At 48.6% G+C, this 18,395-nt stretch overlaps 1 protein-coding gene across 1 annotated transcript; it reads left to right on the top strand.

Moving 5' to 3' along the window:
• Positions 1 to 11,603, top strand: LOC140408272 (uncharacterized). The gene is made up of 6 exons (XM_072495242.1): positions 1 to 149; positions 593 to 838; positions 4,293 to 4,479; positions 6,356 to 6,508; positions 7,887 to 7,975; positions 9,727 to 11,603. Exons 1-5 carry the CDS (start codon positions 101 to 103, stop codon positions 7,969 to 7,971), a joined length of 720 nt encoding a protein of 239 aa, XP_072351343.1. The 5' UTR covers positions 1 to 100; the 3' UTR covers positions 7,972 to 7,975; positions 9,727 to 11,603.
• Positions 11,604 to 18,395: the final 6,792 nt, after the last annotated feature.

The following is an 18,395-nucleotide window of genomic DNA, read 5'->3' as shown; positions in this document are numbered from 1 at the left end:
CGAAGGGGAGAAGCTGCACACACACGCCTGGGACTCGGCAGTGGAGCAATATCAGCAAGGCACAGCACCCACAACTATCTCTCACATAATTCATTTAAAAATGATTCAACAGCAAGTGTTGCATCTGTTGTTGCTGGTGCTAACTTCAGGTAAGAGAAAAACATTTCTTCAACTGTTTTTAAGTTTGGAATGGATAAAAATGCTTACTAAAGCGTGACTATGCAACAAAGTAGGCTGCAAAGGATTATTTGCGATAAGAAGGCAGATATTTGAAACTTGATTCTCTTGCCAGAGAATGTGTTGTGTTGTAATTTCACTTTGGAATGAAACGGGACTGAACTAGCTGCAGTTATAATCAATGTTTTAAAAAAGATCTGACTTGCTGTAACTTTGAACAGAGGGAATCCTGTGCAACTGTCCCGGGTCTCTGCTGGCTGCATTTTAGGAAACTTTCTGCTTTGCTCTCTCCCTTGTGCGGAGATACTGCTCTTGATGCAATAATATCTCACTGGGAAATGCTGGTTCGCAACAAAGCAGGTAAACCCTCTGGTGGTTTAACACTTTCAACAAACCAAATCTTTTTGTGTTCCAGCTGCTGTGCGGTCGCTCGGTGCGGGGCCAACTTTGGCAGAAGATGAGGATAAATTGTTGGTTTCCTCCGGAGCCCCAGATTCCAGTTTCCCAACCCTGAGCCCCAAGGACGGTCAACAGTCAACCCCAACTCTAACCCTAACCCTAACCCCAACCAGTGAGGATTATGAAGACTATGATGATTATGAGGACGAATATGAGCTATTGGAGTCTGAAGAATTGGAAGATGGGACGTTACCAGCAAAAGGTTTATAAATTCTTTACAATATTATCTTTAAGGCCAGTTGTTCGCGTGTTTCAGAGATTCCACCCAGTTTGCAGTGTTCTCAGTGTTGATTGATTAAAACGCCCAAACTGTAATGTTTACTAGTAATGCAGGGAGGAAGTGTTGGACTTGATTCCATACTGAATGCTTCTGTTGTAAAATGTATTGGTGGGACACCAGAATGTGGCGACTTTCGGCTCTGGAATGTTGTATTATTTCTTGGGATGTGGGTGTCCCTGGCTCGTCCAGCACTTGTTGCCCATCTCTTAGGGTGGCACAGTGGTTAGCACTGCTGCCTCGCAGCACCAGGGTCCCAGGTTCAATTCCAGCCTCGGGTGACCGTGTGGAGTTTGCACATTCTCCCCGTGTCTGCGTGGGTTTCCTCCGGGTGCTCCGGTTTCCTCCCACAGTCCAAAGATGTGCAGGTTAGCTGGATTAGCCACGCTACATTGCTTTGTAGTGTCCAAAGGTTAGGTGGGGATACAGGGATAGGGTGGGGGAGTGGGTCTAGGCGGGGTGCTCTTTTGGAGAGTCTGTGCAGGCTCGATGATCCGAATGGCCTCCTTCTGCACTGTAAGGAGTCTATGATTCTAATCATTGTAGTTCACGAGCAGATTTTCTAATTAACCCCGGATTACCTGCCCCACTGACTTCCAGCATGTTTTACCCACCCCTTCTCAGACTTTATCAGCCCTATAACTGAAGCATGGCCTGGAGATTTCTGCATTAAGGCAGGTGCGACAATGGCATAGCCGCCAAAATGATTTAGTCCTGTGGCCGAAGTTGAATTAACAACAACAGCAGATTTGGCGTGAAGTGGTCTGAAGTTTGCACCCGTGGGAATTTAATCAATTTCACTGGGGAATCAGAGTGGAACCCTGGGGTACTGTTGGTTTCAGCCTGCTGGGAGTACAACGTTTTCACCTCTATAGTGCTGCTAATGACCCGGGAAATTTAAACTGGGTTTTTAAAAAAGAAAAATACCTTTTGGGTTTTCTAAACATTTTAATGAGCTACTTGAAGATGGGGTTGGCACTGTAACAAGAGATGTAACAAGGGATGTATCATGAGTGGAAGATCTGTCCCCCTTCCAGACACTGTAACTGGATACTGCCTGAAATGACACTGCAGTTAGGCCATTCGGCCCATTGAGTCTGCACTAGCCCTTTGAATGAGCACTCTATCCACTTGTACCTCCCTCCCCCACTGTCCACCCTGCCCTATCCCCGTAACCTAATCTGCATATTAAGGGGCAATTTAGCATGGCCAATTCATCTAACCTACACATCTTTGGACTGAGGGAGGAGGCCGGAGCACCCGGAGGAAACCCACGCAGACACATGGAAAACATGCAGACTCCACACAGACAGTGACCCACAGAGGCCGGAATTGACCCCGGGTCCCTGGCGCTGTGAGGCAGCAGTGCTAACCACTGCGTCACCGTGCCACCCTAAAGCAGATGCTGTCATTGTGAAATAAAAAGGGAAAATGTTGGAAATGCTCAGCAGATCCGAAAGAGAAAAAGAATGAAAGGTTTCAGGTCAATGACCTTCTGTCAGAACATTTGATAACCTGAGAAGCTATTTGCTTATTTAATGTCGGGACATTTCAAAAGGCCTTTCACTTTCCAAACTCACCCTAAACAGAGCAATGAGAATAAAGTCAGGAATTTATTGCTTTACCTTGAACCTTGAACTCTAGCTATCGTTAGGATTATTATTGTGGTGGTCTGAACATTGGAAAACCTTCTCAATTTTATTTACAAAGTGCACGTATTTGATACAAACACACAAACCTGGCTTGTGTCTTGCCTTGAATCCTACAAGGCGTTTTGTGCTCATTCAATGAACACATTACCCTGGAATCGTTTCCTTCATCACAGATTGTAAGTTACACCTGAAATGACTCCCATTTTGACAATTTGTCAAGCTACACCCAAGTATTCTCCCAATCTGATTACAGTACCCAAACTCAAAATGGGCATAAAGTGGCAAAGTTGAGGGTAAATAATTGGTTGCCCATTCCCACGCCAGTAGATTTCTACTTTTGAGCTCCAAAATTACCATTTTCAACTCATTTCAGCGTCTTTTCTGCACATCCAGCACAGCCAGTTAAAAAATCTGTCATCGAGGGAACAGTGTTTGTGATGTAGGCGACATTACAGAAGAGCATCAATAAAAGGAAAGCCACAGGGTGTGGCAGGCTTTTTAATAACATTTCATTCCCTTAGTGAATACTGAATTATACCGATAAACTTTTGTGAAAAAGCAATTACTTAAGTATTGTTGCATTACAGCACCAATGTACTGTGGCAATTCAGGCACCGGAAAATATTGGGGTGGATTCCTCACTGCTTGTCACCGATAGCAGGTATCCCGATTCGGCAGAGAATTGAGCGTCGGCCTAGAAATGGCGCCGTTCACTTTCTGATGTTCCAGATCCCCCCCTCCCCACCAGCGGCTGCAGTGGGATACAAATGGCATCACATGTACTCATTCGCATCTGATTAACAGGCTGAAAGGCCGAATTTCCAGCCCTCCCGTGTTGCTCCTTGCCTCTCAGCTGTGAGTCACGCAGAAGTGATTTGGTGCAATTATTTGCAAGGGTGGCCCTGATGTGGTGGGTCAAGGAGCTCCGTGCACAACAGAGGTGCCGCCCCAAAATCAATTGGAAGGCCTGCGGCCTCCCTCCCCAATAATCCTGTGAACCCACCCCAGTCTCCCAGCAGGGACATCTGGCTGAAAGTTGAAGAACAGTCCAGGAAGTAGGCTGAAAAATCACTGAACTCTCACTTACCCTTTCCTAACATCTGCTGCCTCAGACAAAAGTGTTTGAAGCAGCAGCTTTTACAAGTGTCAGAGGCTTCCTCCAAAGCCCAGTACACTTCAAAGGGCTTGAAATTGGTTGACAGCAAATCTTCCGTTTCATTTCACACAGCAATACATTACATTAGCCAGTGATTGACCATTTTATTACTCCAGAGACAGTTGTTTGATGGATTGTTGATCTATCTTTCCCTTCATGATTGAATGCATCTCCATTACCCTGTTTTGATGCTAACCACAGTAACTATAAAGATTCTTGATATGACTGACAACGGTTTTGCATTGTGGGGGCGGGGGCCACGTAATACCAAGATTCTGACAGACTCCTGCCAGATCTCCTCCATGCATAAATTTGCATGGAAAAGGAGTGAATTACTCCCGGGCACCCCTCCTAGTGCCAGCTGAGACCTGGAGCGATTCCACTCTGACGGGAGTACTAAGTCTCCAGAACGGAGAATCCAGAAAAAGTGCGTGTGTGCATCTATATAGGAAAAATGTTTGTATTCTTTAAAACGTTAGATAAATGAATGCAAGAAATGGTAAACTGGTCGGGGTGCAGGACTCGGTGTGTGAAATGCTTTGGAATAACACCTATCAACTTGTGCTTCCAGTCCAACATGTTGTCAAACCCAACAACGAAGGCAGGAAGAAGAAGGGCTCAAAAAAATCTCGGAGTAAGGGAAAGAGAAGGAGAACTGGAAGAAAGAAGCAGAAAGATCCATGCAAGACCGATTACAAAGACTACTGTATTTATGGAAAATGTCAGTTCCTGAGGGACCTTAATCAACCATCATGTGTGTAAGTCAATCCGTGTGCCGTAGGACCTTGTGGATAATTGGCCACTGCTTTTTAATATCCATCACTCCACCATTGGTGGCCATACTTTTCATCAGAACATAAGAAATAGGAGAAGGAACAGGCCATTCGGCCCCTCGAAACCACTCGGCCAGCCAATAAGATCATGGCTGATCTGCTGGTGGCCTTGGCTCTGCTTCCCTACCTGTTCCTCCATAACCGGTGACCCCCTTTGTGGATCGGAAATCCGTGTCACTCAACATTGCATATATTCAATGGCACAAATTCCACAGCTCTCTGGGAAAACAATTCCAGGCATCAGCTGCCTTCTGAGAGAAGAAATTCATCCTCATGTCCATCTTAAATGGGAAACCCTTATTTTTGAACTGTGCCCTCTAGTTCTAGATATCCCCCATGTGGGGACACATCTTGTAGCAATTGAAGCCATCTCAGAGGTGTGTAAAAATGGTCACCTCTCAATTTTCTAAACTCCAATCAGTGTAGGGGCTAACCTGATCATCTATTCCTCATTCAGCTGCCTGGGCTAAATAATTCCCTCCCTCAACTTCTCCACATCTATTATTTTTAAGCTGCTTCGTAACATTTCTCTCTTTGTTTAAGCTGTTTGCCAACTGTCTTGCATTGCAGTAAACTCTGCTGCTACGCCATCGGTCTCCTTTATTCATGGTCCTTTATCCAGTATAGTGGATTTTCAAAATTATTTGTTAAGTTATTTGGGTTAATAATTATAATTATTTAATTGGCCCCAATGCCTGCTAAGTGTTCATTTTCACCTCTGTCTGATTCTCTTTTGAATGTAGCTTATAGCACAGTGGTTAGCACAGTTGCTCCACAGCTCCAGGGTCCCAGGTTCGATTCCCGGCTTGGGTCACAGTCTGTGTGGGTTTCCTCCGGGTGCTCCCGCAGTCCAAAGATGTGCAGGTTAGGTGGATTGGTTTTGCCCCGTTGTCCTTAATGTCCAAAGAAAGGTTAGGTGGGGTTACGGGGACAAGTGGAGGCGTGGGGATGGGGTAGAGGTGTGGGCTTGGGTAGGGTGCTCTTTCCAAGGGCCGGTGGCCTCCTTCTGCACTGTAAATTCTATGATGATTCTACGATCACCATAGTCAAAGTTGGCCCCAGGTTAAAAATATGCAAATATGTGAAATCTGAGAGGATGTGTTCCAGCTGCAATGTGGTCAAAGTGCTGGGTGTATAACCTGAGATGGAGTCTTGATATATTACACATAACTGAAACAGGCCACTCAGCCCAGCTGATCCATGCTGGTGCTCATTGTTCGTACAAACCTCCTCTCACCCTATCCCCCCATCCTCTATTCCCCTCCTCCTTCTGTCTTTGTTTTGTCCAACTTCCTCTTAAATGCATCGATACTATTCACCTCAACCATCCCCTGAGGTAACAAGTTCCACATTCTCACCACTCTTCGGATAAAGAAGTCTGTCCTGAACTCCTGTTTGGATTTCTTAGTCTCATATTAATGGCCCTTAGATGCATATAAATAACCTTTATAAGCGATAACGCATCTTCTTTACACCTACCCTATCAAACTTCTTCATAATCTTAAAGGCTGTTATTAAGTAATGATAAGAGTCGTAGTCTGTTCAACCATTCTTTATAGTTTTACCCTCTAAACCCTGGGATTGTGATTGAAAGTCTTTTTAGCACGTTCTCCAATGCCTCCTTGTCTGTGTTTTTTCATCTGATATAAAGGGCAGAACTCCACACCATTCTCTAGACAGCGCTGCAATCGAGTTGTAAATGGGGCCTGTAAGAAAATATTTTAATGCATGACCCTGAGTATTTGATTATATATTTTCAGTCTTGCGATTTTAAATCTCTGTTCACATTTATCCTTTTTAGATGCCTTCCTGGTTATCAGAATGAGCGCTGTGGGATCCAGACATTGCACGTGGTAACAGAGAAGAGGATCAATAGCCTCTCAATTGTCTTAGTGGTAGCGGCGATAATGTTGCTCATCTTCATAATAACAACCGTGGTTGTTGTGATATTGCGGTAAGTATTGAGGGCATTTTTCTTGTTCGCCAGTAACTAACTCATTTTTCTTTTGGTCTCTATACTTCCCATCGCTTATAAAGGTTATTTATATGTTGAAAATGAAATGAAATGAAAATCGCTTTTTGTCACGAGTAGGCTTCAATGAAGTTACTGTGAAAAGCCCCTAGTCGCCACATTCCGGCACCTGTTCGGGGAGGCTGGTACGGGAATCGAACCGTGCTGCTGGCCTACCTTGGTCTGCTTTTAAAAGCCAGCGATTCAGCCCAGTGTGCGAAAGCAATAGGATCAGCAAGAATGTTTCTTTGTGTAATGACCATTTGTCCTATTGGTGCTAGCTCCGCCCTGAGCTGTATCATTACTTAAAGCAGTGTCAATGCTTATTGTACAGACTGTAACCCCCACAGGAACTGATTAGAGGAGTTTAAGTACACAAAAAGTAATTGAACATTAATGAGGTGCCACTTATTTATATATTCAGAGCAGCTTAACCAAGTGCCAACTTGTGAGTGAACACAAACATTTCTTAATAATAAACAGAGCAATTGAGATGTCAACTTTGAAATTGACTTTAATGCAGTTGGCTAATGGTTACCATCACTTTTCACCTGATTATAACAGAGTGCCAGTTTTAAATATGAATGGGTTAACTGTAGCCTAAATATGGATGGGTTAAATTAAGCCTGTAGCTGAGTTTATTTATTTGACAGCCGACGGCTGTCTATGCTTGGAACTTGCTCAAGCCAACATTTCTGGGTTTGTGTTAGGGCAGCGCAGTAGCACAGTGGTTAGCACTGTTGCATCACAGCGCCAGGGTCCCGGGTTCGATTCCCGGCTTGGGTCACTGTCTGTGCGGAGTCTGCATGTTCTCCCCGTGTCTGCGTGGGTTTCCTCCCGGTGCTCCGGTTTCCTCCCACAGTCCACAGATGTGTGGATTAGGTGGATTGGTCACGCTAAAGTGCCCCGTAGTGTCCAAAAGCTAGGTGGCATTACGGAGATAGGGTGGATCTAGGTCGGATACTCATTCAGAGGCGTGTGTAGATTCGATGGGCAGAATGGCCTCTTTCTGCACTGTAAATTCGAATTTAAAACAAAAAATAAATATCTCAACTCTCTTGCTTCACTAAATTGCAATTAAACCTTCCCAGCTACAACTTGAGAACAATTTGGAGGCAAGCATATTCCGAAGTATCCGCCCAGAAACTGACCATTTTTTAACTGCTCCTTGTAATTATTTATACTCCAACCAAACCTCCTTTCACCTTTTTCATTTCACCCCCATTGAAGTACCTGTCCATTCCGTTCTCCCTTATTTGTTAATTAACATTAAATTGCTTTGCTTTCCTCATCACATTTCTAATAACACCTCTTTATCCAGAATTAGGAGAAAAATGCGGGTCGAACATGACATCTTGAATGAAGAGAAACAGAAACTGAGAACAGAGAACGGAAATGTCATTTAAAAATGTAAGTTAAACTAATTCCGTGCGTATTTAAAAGAAGAGTAAGCCGGCCTTGTGAGATTTTCAACATGGGTTTGAAGCTGAAGTGCATCTGTATTCAGTTAATCAGTTCAATTGGATTTGTCAAATGTACAGAGAGAGGGATTTGTGTGGACCTCGATTTCTCAAATCAAAGAATACACTTATGTTCTTGAGGTTAAACCTACTTCACATGTAGTCCCAAGCTGCTAGACTCCAGAACCCCATCACAATAATGTCTATTCTATTGGAGAAATTATTGTATTCATGATCTCGTGTTTTTATATATTTCAAACTATATAACATTTCCCCTGAATCTTAGCTCCTTGCTTTGTTATGCTACTTTGAATGGAAAGTTTGACATTTTAATGAACAGATGACTTATTGATCATGAAGACACCAAAAAATTGTTGAAGCAGCCAATATTGGTCAAGAAATACACCAAAGTCATTCCTGTTACAGCAGATACTCTCCAAATTTGGCTGTGGTGGTGCCCACAGAAGTATCCCACTCTGAATGTGCCCAACTCACCATATTGGTGAAAACTGGAGTATAGACGTCTAGGAGCTGTGCCTGATCAAGGTGTTCCCTTTGGATGTGCAAATGGTGTCCAAAGCCTTCTCTGAAATTGAGCTGTCCTGAACTCAGCTGATGTCCCTGGCCTGTCACCATTGAGCGCATCAGAGCGCTGTGGCCGAGCTAGATTTATAGCGATTTTGGGCAGATGCTGTCAACAAGCTAATTCTTTAAAAAAATAAATTGCCTGAATATGGAACTAGAGAGATCAGGGCTGTTTCTTCCAGATCCACAATTGTCCTTTGGACTGTTGCAGGCCCTTGCTCGTCACCCTGCCCCATGCTTCAGGACCTGCCTGAGGGCCATTCTCAGCTACACAAATAAGTAGAATTAAAATCTGTTTCACCCGCAAGGCTCCCAGTGATAAGAAGCAGGGGCGAGATTCTCCGACCCCCCGCCGGGTCGGGGAATCGCCGGGGGCTGGCGTGAATCCCGCCCCCGCCGGTTGCCGAATTCTCCGGCACCGGATATTCGGAGGGGGCGGGAATCGCGCCGCGCCGGTTGGCGGCCGCCCCCACCCGCGATTCTCCGGCCCGAATGGGCCGAAGTCCCGCTGCTAAAATGCCTGTCCCGCCAGCGTAGATTAAACCACCTACCTTACTGGCAGGACAAGGCAGCGCGGGCGGGCTCCGGGGTCCTGGGGGGGGCGTGGGGCGATCTGGCCCCGGGGGGTGCCCCCACGGTGGCCTGGCCCGCGATCGGGGCCCACCGATCCGCGGGCGGGCCTGTGCCGTGGGGGCACTCTTTTCCTTCCGCCTTCGCCACGGTCTCCACCATGGCGGAGGCGGAAGAGACTCCCTCCACTGTGCATGCGCGGGAATGCCGTTAGCGGCCGCTAATGCCCCCCGCATGTGCCGCCCGGAGATGTCATTTCCGCACCAGCTGGCGGGGCACCAAAGCCCTTTTCCGCCAGCTGGTGGGGCGGAATTAGTCCGGCGCAGGCCTAGCCCCTTAAGGTTGGGGGTCGGCTCCCCAAGATGTGGAGCATTCCGCACCTTTGGGGTGGCGCGATGCCCGACTGATTTGCGCCGTTTTGGGCGCCAGTCGGCGGACATCGCGCCGATACCGGAGAATTTCGCCCCAGATGTAATTTATTTTTGGTAGGATGCTTCGCAGCAGTTGCTGTATTGATACTAATGGCTGATAAACTTGTATTTTCAGGAAGGACTGAATCAGTCATTTAGAACATGGATTAGATGTCCAAATATATCGATCGCCTGGCTGTCCACCGCTATCTCCCTCCTCTGCTGCATAGCTGTTCTCGATTTATACAGTTATTTGAAACAATACTACACAAAGTAAAATTCGATGGTGTGACTAATGTGTAACATAAATGAAACAATAACAATTTGAATTTATTTATATCATAGCACGTAAAATATTATGTCTGCTGGCACTTGACAGGAGGCATTGTCTGCCCAATATTAGCACTGAGCCAAAGAAGGCTAAAATCTTTGGAAATTGGAAAAGAAGTAGATTTTACATGGTGTCTAAGATATGAATTTTCACCCCCCCACCCCTCACTCCGGACGTGATTTTACAATGGGGTGGGCAGGATCTCGAATGGGAAGCCTACACTTGCCCCAATTAAGGCCATTAAGTAGCTGTTTAAGGACCTATTCTCGCTCAGCCTAACTCAGGGTGGGAAATAGGAGATGCACCATCCTCAATCTTGGCTGGGAAGGTGGTGGAGGCATCTCTTTCGGATGGCCCCTTCTAATTGAGGCGCACTCCCCTCAAGAACTGGATACCTCAGGACCTCATCTCCCTTCCTGGCCCACCCCTCGATAATCCAGTCCACCCCCTCGCGAACTCCCCAGGCATTCCCTTCCTGGGACTCCTGCTCGTTACCTTCTCACTGGCCCCCTGAACTTAGACCCAAGCCATGGCACTGCAGTACCTCTTCAGGCCACTGCAGCGCTGTGCGTGGATGGTGGGAATGGCTGGCAGCTCTCCAGGTGGTGTGGGTTGAGTCCTAGCCACCTGGAAAATTCAGGTCTTAAAGGAAGCCGGAGAAGGTTAGCGAGCGAGCTGCAGAGCTCCAGGCCTAAATGAATGAAGGCGCTGTGGCCAATGCTGTGCCAAGGGGAGAGGGCTGCAAAGAAGATAGAGTTAGAGCAATGCAGAGTTCTCGGAATTTAGGAATATTGGCTGTTACAGAGATAAGATGGGGCTGGCCGTGGAGGGATTTGTAAACAGGAACAGCAATTTTCAATGTCAGTCATTGATGGATTAGGAGCCAGTGCAGGTCAACAAGCACAGGGGTTGGGGGGGGGGGGGGGGGGGCGGGTGATGGTCAAACAAAACTTGATGGCACAATGTTTTAGAAAAGCTGAAGGTTAAAGTATGACCAAGAAAGTATTGGATTAAAATGAACCTGGAGATAGCAAAAGCATTGAAGGATGTTTCAGTAGCAAATTGGTCGGCGATTGGCAACGTTACAGAAGTGTCAACACGGGACTGCTGCAAATGGAGAGTCTATTGTGTAAACTGTTAGCAGCTAAGGAGAAGAATACAATTTGTGCTTTGTAAGTGGTTCAGATGCATTGCACATTGATAAGTAGTGACTGTGGAGCACATTTTAATAAACTTTAACCACGCTGATTCTCACAACTTTAACCTGTACACATTCAGCAAGGATCACCCAATAGGGATCAGGATCATTGGTTCCCTTATCCCAGCAGTCTCTCCCTCTTGCGTTCCAGGGACACTGAGGCCAACATTAGTATCCACACAGCCCTGCTGGAGTTCCTCACACTCAGCTCAGGTCAGGGTCAGCTCATCACTGCCCTAACCAACTTCATTCATGCTGACCCTTCACCGCCCCCCCCCCGCCCCCCCGCACCCCCCCCCCCTCCTCTTACTCCTTGGACTACTTAGAGTTTGAGTCTCGAAACTGTATCGAGGATTCCTTCAGGTTTGTTACTGTATCAGTATTTATTTGTTATTTAAAGTTATTTATGTACTTTTTTATGAATTATATGAATTAAAAATATTGTTGAGCAACAAAGTATTCAATAAAAACAAATTTAAATCTGTCTCTTTGTCTTCATATTAATGCTTTTCTTTAAAACTTGTCACAATTCTCCGTTTCCCGTGACATCATTCACACCCAGTGGAATTTACAATCAAACTTTAATATCAACTCAAAAGTGAAAATTTGTCTATGGCTTCGTAGTCATTCGTCAAAAACAGTGACTATTTCATGTACACCTACATTCATACATTTGTGCAGATATAACATACATCCATACCGTACAAACACACCACATTACACTCTGCCATCAAAACACTGACTGCAGTTAAAATAAATAAATACAGCAGATTAAATTTACATTATGCACTGGGAACAAAAGTACATGGACCCTGTGAACAAAAGTACATTGACCCCATGAACAGACTTTTTCTAGCAATAGGCATTCTAAAGCGGTGGGCCGACGGGAGTCTTTCAAACTGATGGTATAAAGAGTGAGAGGGATCACCGATGATGACCTGAGCTTCCTTCTTCACTGTGTTGTTGAATAAATTAAAGTATCTGCTGTCTGCCAATGGTTTCACCTGCAGTGTGGACCATTCTGGCCAGCTACCTTTGTATTTCACACTCAGGCTACCAGACCAGACTGACATGTTCAATGTGAAAATACTGGGCGGGATTCTCCGATAATGGGGCTAAGTAATGACGGCATCGTGAACGCCGGAGCTTTTTACAACGGCATCATCTGGCCGCTAGGAGCAGTGATCCTGCGCCGCACAGGGGGCCAGCACAGCGCTGGAGAGCCTTGCGCACTCCAGCTGCCGCTACGAGCGCCAGCATGGCTGGCGTGGGTCCGTGCATGCGTGTGGGTTGCCCTCTCTGCGCCGGCCCCTGGGCAACTTGGCAGAGCCCTACAGGGGCCCGGTAAGGAGGAACATAGGCCCCCTCGGAATTAGCACGCCCGCCGATCGGTAGCCCCCCGATCCACTGTGGAGGCCCCCCCCCCCCCTCAGAGTCGGATCCCCCCTCCCCCCCCACCGGGACAGCCTCCGCAGCACAGAAGGGCGAGGTCCCGCTGGGTAGGACCACACGCGAACGACGCCCGCGGGACTTGGCCGAACTTGGCGGGCATTCGGCTCATCGAGAGTGGAGAATCGCCGGGGGGACCGCATTGAGCAGCCTCAGGCCGACGCCGCGGCGACCGCGCCGGCACCATTGGCACCGATTCTCCGGTCGCCGGAAAATTGGTAGCCCGGCGTCGGACCGGCGTCGCGGGATTCGCCGCGGGATCGGAGAATCCCACCCATTATCGCCCAGTCTTTTGTAAACCTTCTCCAAAACATCTTGGGCGCGATTCTCCACTCCCGCGCCGGTTGGGAGAGTCGCCTGGGCCGCCAAAATTTCCCGTGACGCCGGTCCGACGCCCTCCCGCGATTCTCCCAAGCGGCGGGAACGGCCCCGAGTTCCGCGGGCCGCAGGCCGGAGAATCGCCCGAGACACCCAAAACGGCGATTCTCCGGCACCCCCGCTATTCTCAGGCCCGGATGGGCCGAGCGGCCAGCCCAAAACGGCGGGTTCCCCCCGGCTCAGTCCACACCTGGTCGCTGCCGTCGGGAACAGCGCGGGAACGCTGGGGGGGGGGGGGCGGCCTGCGGGGGTGGGGGAGGGGGGATCCGGCACCGGGGGGGTACCTCAAATGTGGGGTGGCCCGCGATCGGTGCCCACCGATCGTCGGGCTGTCCTCTCTGAAGGGGGACCTCCTTCCTTCCGCGGCCCCGCAAGATCCGTCTGACATCTTCTTGCGGGGCGGCTCAGAGACGACGGTAACCACGCATGCGCGGGTGACGCCAGTTATGCGGCGCCGGCCACGTCATGTATGCGGCGCCGCCTTTACGCGGCGACAAGGCCTGGCGCGTGTAGACGACGCGGCCCCAATCCTAGCCCATTGTCGGGCCCTGAATCGGTCGGGATCGGGGCCGTTTTGCGCCATTGTGAACCTCGACGGCGTTCACCACGGCGCGGGCACTTCGGCGCGGGAGTGGAGAATCCCGCCCCTTGACTCACTCTGAACTCTTTCAGTTTTCTAATTAAAAACAGACGCTGACTAGCGTTTTGTATTCTCTGTGAAACTTAACTTCTAGTCTCTATATATTCCCAGATACCTGAAACACTCTACAACCTCTACCGGTTGATCATTAAGAAACAGGGGCGGGATTATCCCCTACCCGGCGGGGCGGGGGGGTCCCGGCGGGATGGAGTGGCGGGGGGGTCCCGGCGGGATGGAGGGCGGGGGGGGTCCCGGCGGGATGGAGTGGCGGGAACCATTCCGCCGTTGGGCCGCCCCAAAGGTGCTGAATTCTCCGCACCTTTAGGGGCCAAGCCCTCACCTTGAGGGGCTAGGCCTGGGCCAGAGTGGTTGACGTGCAACCGACCGGTGGGAAAGGCCTTTGGCGCCACGCCAGTCGGGGCCGAAAGGACTTCGCCGGGCGGCAGAAATCCGCGCATGCGCGGGGGGGGGGTCACCTACGCATCGGCCATCGCGGAGACCTACACGGCCGACGCGTAGTAAAAGAGTGCCCCCACGGCACAGGCCCGCCCGCGGATCGGTGGGCCCCGATCGCGGGCCAGGCCACCGTGGGGGCACCCCCCCGGGGCCAGATTGCCCCGCGCTCCCCCCAGGACCCGGAACCCGCCCGCGCCGCCTAGTCCCGCCGGGAAGAGAGGTGGTTTGATCCTCGCCGGCGGGACAGGCATTCCAGCAGCGGGACTTCGGCCCATCGCGGGCCGGAGAATCGCCGGGGGGGGGGCTCGCAGACCGGCGCGCCGCGATTCCCGCCCATTGCCTAATATCCGGTGCCGGAGAATTCGGTGCGGGATTCATGCCAGCCCCCGCCAATTCTCCGACCTGGCAGGGGGTCAGAGAATCCTGCCCGAGAGGTTTGCATGCACGGTAGCACGGTGGTTAGCACTGTTTCTTCACAGCACCAGGGTCCCTGATTCCCTGCTGGGTCACTGTCTGTGCGGAGTCTACACGTTCTCTCCGGCCCGCGATTCCCATTTCGCCAGTGCATATGGAAAATAACAGAGGGGACAGGACACAGCCCTGAGGAGCCCCTGTGTTTCAACAAAGTTCAGCAGACAAAATGCTATTTATATAATCACGCTGAGGGCGATCAGGAAGCAAATTCCTGATCCACTGAATTAGGCCCCCATTCACGTTCAAAGTAAACAAACTTTGTGACAGGATGTGAATTTGCATTGTGTTGAATGCTGAACTAAAATCAATAAATGGGACACACAAAAGATGTTGACTGTTGGAAGTGATTAATTACCAAGTTCATCGGACAGCATCCTCAGTTCCCCTATGTGCTTTATAAGTAAATTGTCGGAGATAATCGGAAAGAGAAGAGGTGAGCTGGTTGCTAGCGACTCTCCCCATACAATAAGCCAATAAAGAAGTGGGAGCCACACGTTGATGCTTTCAAAGTAATTGGAGCAGAGCGAACATCCAATAATAACTGTGTAAATACCCCTTTAAACTGATGAGCCCATTCTCTCAGCACTTTACCTCCTAGCCCATCAGGACCAGGGGTTTTATATGGTTTAATACGGGAAAGTCATTGTACAACCTCATTCGCTGATAACTGCACAGGGATCCTATCACACGCCTTGTTACATTCATTTCTAAATCTTCCATAGAATTGTTGAAGGTCATTAACAAAAGTTGGACAGTCCACAAACGCATTCTGTGCTTCCCTTTGCCTCCCCATCATCGTGTTAAGCCATTCCCAGGCTTGCCTTGGGTTATTGTGCAAAACTTTATTTATAAAATCAATTTTTGCTTTCCTCATGTTGGATTTGAATTCCCTCGCTTTTTCCTTGACAATATCAATTTCACCTCGAAGAAAATATCAATTTCACCTCGAAGAATTGCCGCCTCCCTTTCATTCAGACACTTTGTCAAATCTCTCAATACCCAAGGTTCATTGTTTGAAAATACCTTAACTGTTTTGTTATCCATAACTGTATGGATAACAAAAGTTTCGGTGCAACTTCGTGGGCCGAAGGGCCTGTACTGCGCTGTATCGTTCTATGTTCTATGTTCTATGTATCCTCACAACACCGGATATGTGATGTGATCGTGTCTGTCAACTCGTGTGGATCACCACACCAATCAAAAAACACTGACCAGTCAGTGACGCCAATGAGCTCCTCCCTACTCATCTTTCTTGATTAATAAGGAGATCAGGGGTTCTGGGGAGAAGGCAGGAGAATGGGGATGAGAAAATATCAGCCATGATTGATGGCGGAGCTGACTCGATGGGCCGAGTGGCCTAATTCTGTTCCTATGTCTTATGGTCCACACCTGAACTGTCTTCAGGACAGGCCTTTCACGATTCACACGCTGTCGTACTTTGGCGGAGATGGATAACTTTATGATCCAATTTCCCAAAAGCTGGTCTCCACACTGCCTTGTGTGCGTCCACTATATAGCCATAATGTTGATCCAGAATGCGAGTCGAACGAGTGGGACAGGTGACGTACTGCTGCAGAGTAGGAAGGTGCACCGAGAGGGAAAGAATATTAAAATCCCCAAGTCCAAACGCTGTCTGGTTAGCCGATCGTGAAACCTCACCGGTAAAACTATTCACAACCCTTTCAGCAGCCTTTTTACTGTTCCGTCCAGGTACATAAACCAGTAAAAGGTAATTTGACTAAATTCCCATGGTAAATAAAATGGCCTGAGTGATACAGTGAGGACCGTGGGCGGCACGGTACCACAGTGGTTAGCACTGTGGCTTCACAGCGCCAGGGTCCCAGGTTCGATTCCCGGCTTGGGTCACTGTCTGTGCGGAGTCTGCACGTTCTCCCCGTGTGTGCGTGGGTTTCCTCCGGGTGCTCCGGTTTCCTCCCACAGGTGCAGAGAATCAGCGCCATTTGCGCCGGCGCATTTGGCGTGGTGCCGGTCGCGGGCTGCTGTCCACGGCTGATCCAGCGATTCTCCGGCCCGGATGGGCCGAGCGACCGCGCGGATACGACAGAGTCCCGCCGGCGCCGTTCACCCCGATCGCTGCCGGCGGGAACTCTGCGCCAAGGGTCGGGGGTTGGCCTGTGGGGCGGGGCAAAGCGCTCCTTCTCCGGGACGGAGGGGGCCTCCGATGGGGTCTGGCCCGCGATCAGGGCTCGCCGATTGGCGGGCCGGACTCTTACCCCCCCCCCCGGGCCTACTTTGTTCCGCTTCCGGCCCCAGAACCCCCGCGCCGTGTTGCGTTGGGGCCGGAGCGTTCCGCGAGTCTACCGTGCATGCATCGGTTGGCGCTTCGCCACTGCGCTTGCGCGGGTTGGCGCCGCCCCCAGTCCATGCCAGGATGTAAGGCTGGAGTGGGAATCAGTCCAGCGCGGGCCTAGCCCCTCAAGGTTAGGGCTCAGCCCCTCAAGATGCGGAGGATTCCGTCCCTTTGGGGCGGCGCGATGCCGGACTGATTTGCGCCGTTTTTGGCGCCGGTCGGCGGACATCGTGCCGATTACGGAGAATTTTGCCCATGGTGTCCATAAAGCAGGAGGCACAAATTAGGCCGTTAAGGACGTGTTTTAATATACATGTTCGATTTATTTATTTATAGATGGAACAATGTGATGGAACTTTCTTATCCCAAAATGCTCAAAGCCTCTTTTTCTAGCTGAGTGTAATTGGTTTCTGCGATAGTAAGAGTTTGTGAAGCAAATGCTGTCGTCCATTCCTCTCCTGATCGGATGATGTGCGATGTGACTGCGCCAACCCCATTAGGGTGAGGCATCACAAGCACGTTGTAACTTCAGCTTGGGACTCGAGTGAACCAACAGCTCTGACTCCTGCAAGACATATTTTACCTCATTGTACACATTTTCACATTCTTCTGGCCTGTGCCATACCTGTTTGGCACATAGCAAAGTCTGTAAAGGCTTCAATCCTGTTGCTAAATTTGGCACAAATTTACCCTAATCATTGATCAATTCTAAAAACGACCTGAATTGTGTCATATTTTGAGGACGTAGTGCTTCTAAGATTGCTGACATCTTCTTTGGCTCCTTGTGTTATCCATCTTTATCGAGGACATGGCCCAGGTCACTTGTGTAAGACTTGGAAAAAGTCTCAGATTGTGGTTCTGTAAACGCTTCAGAGTAGCTTCCACGTTCTTCAGATGAAACTGGTGATAAATTTTGGATGAAACATTAGACCTAACATTGAATTGTCTACCCCTCAAGTAGAAAAAGCTCCTTGGCAGCATTTCGAAGAAGTGTTGGAGTGTCATTGGCAATATTTCTCCCTCAATCAATATAATAATAATCTTTATTATTATAAAGATTAGAAGTGTCACCAGTAGGCTTACATTAACACAATGTTACAAGTTTGCCTCAATCACAAGAATCATAATTTTTATTCTTTAAATTGTGTTGCACCCATGATGCTTTTTTATAATATAACTCTGTGGTTCATTTCTGTCACTGTGCAAGGTCGCGGGTGCAGAGTAACAGGAATTCAGTACATCTGGGGGCACTGGGTCATTTATTGCCAGCTCTGAACTAACATGGAAATGCGACTATTTTTAGAGGTGCTTCGGATTATTAATTCTACATGCTGTGAATGTGGTCGTTAGTTAAGCATCATGTACCCATTTACACCTATTTGAAATTCAAACAACAAGTCAGGAAAGGCGAAAGCGTAAAAGTAAATTACTGCGGATGCTGGCAATCTGATTTCTGGGATCATTGTTCCATCTAATAAATAAATAAATCGGACATGTATATTAAAACACGTCCTTAAGGGTCTAATTTGTGCCTCTTGCTGCCCATCAATGATTTTAAACACCTTCTT

This window comes from Scyliorhinus torazame, chromosome 3 (genome assembly GCF_047496885.1).
Source record: "Scyliorhinus torazame isolate Kashiwa2021f chromosome 3, sScyTor2.1, whole genome shotgun sequence".
NCBI lineage: Eukaryota > Metazoa > Chordata > Chondrichthyes > Carcharhiniformes > Scyliorhinidae > Scyliorhinus > Scyliorhinus torazame.
This window is presented reverse-complemented; position numbering and strand designations above follow the sequence as displayed.

Coding starts and splice junctions, on each gene's coding strand:
- LOC140408272 (XM_072495242.1), top strand. CDS start 101: ATGATTCAACAGCAAGTGTTGCATCTGTTGTTGCTGGTGCTAACTTCA. Junction 839..4,292: donor TGGGACGTTACCAGCAAAAG/GTTTATAAATTC, acceptor TTGTGCTTCCAG/TCCAACATGTTGTCAAACCC. Junction 6,509..7,886: donor GTGGTTGTTGTGATATTGCG/GTAAGTATTGAG, acceptor CTCTTTATCCAG/AATTAGGAGAAAAATGCGGG.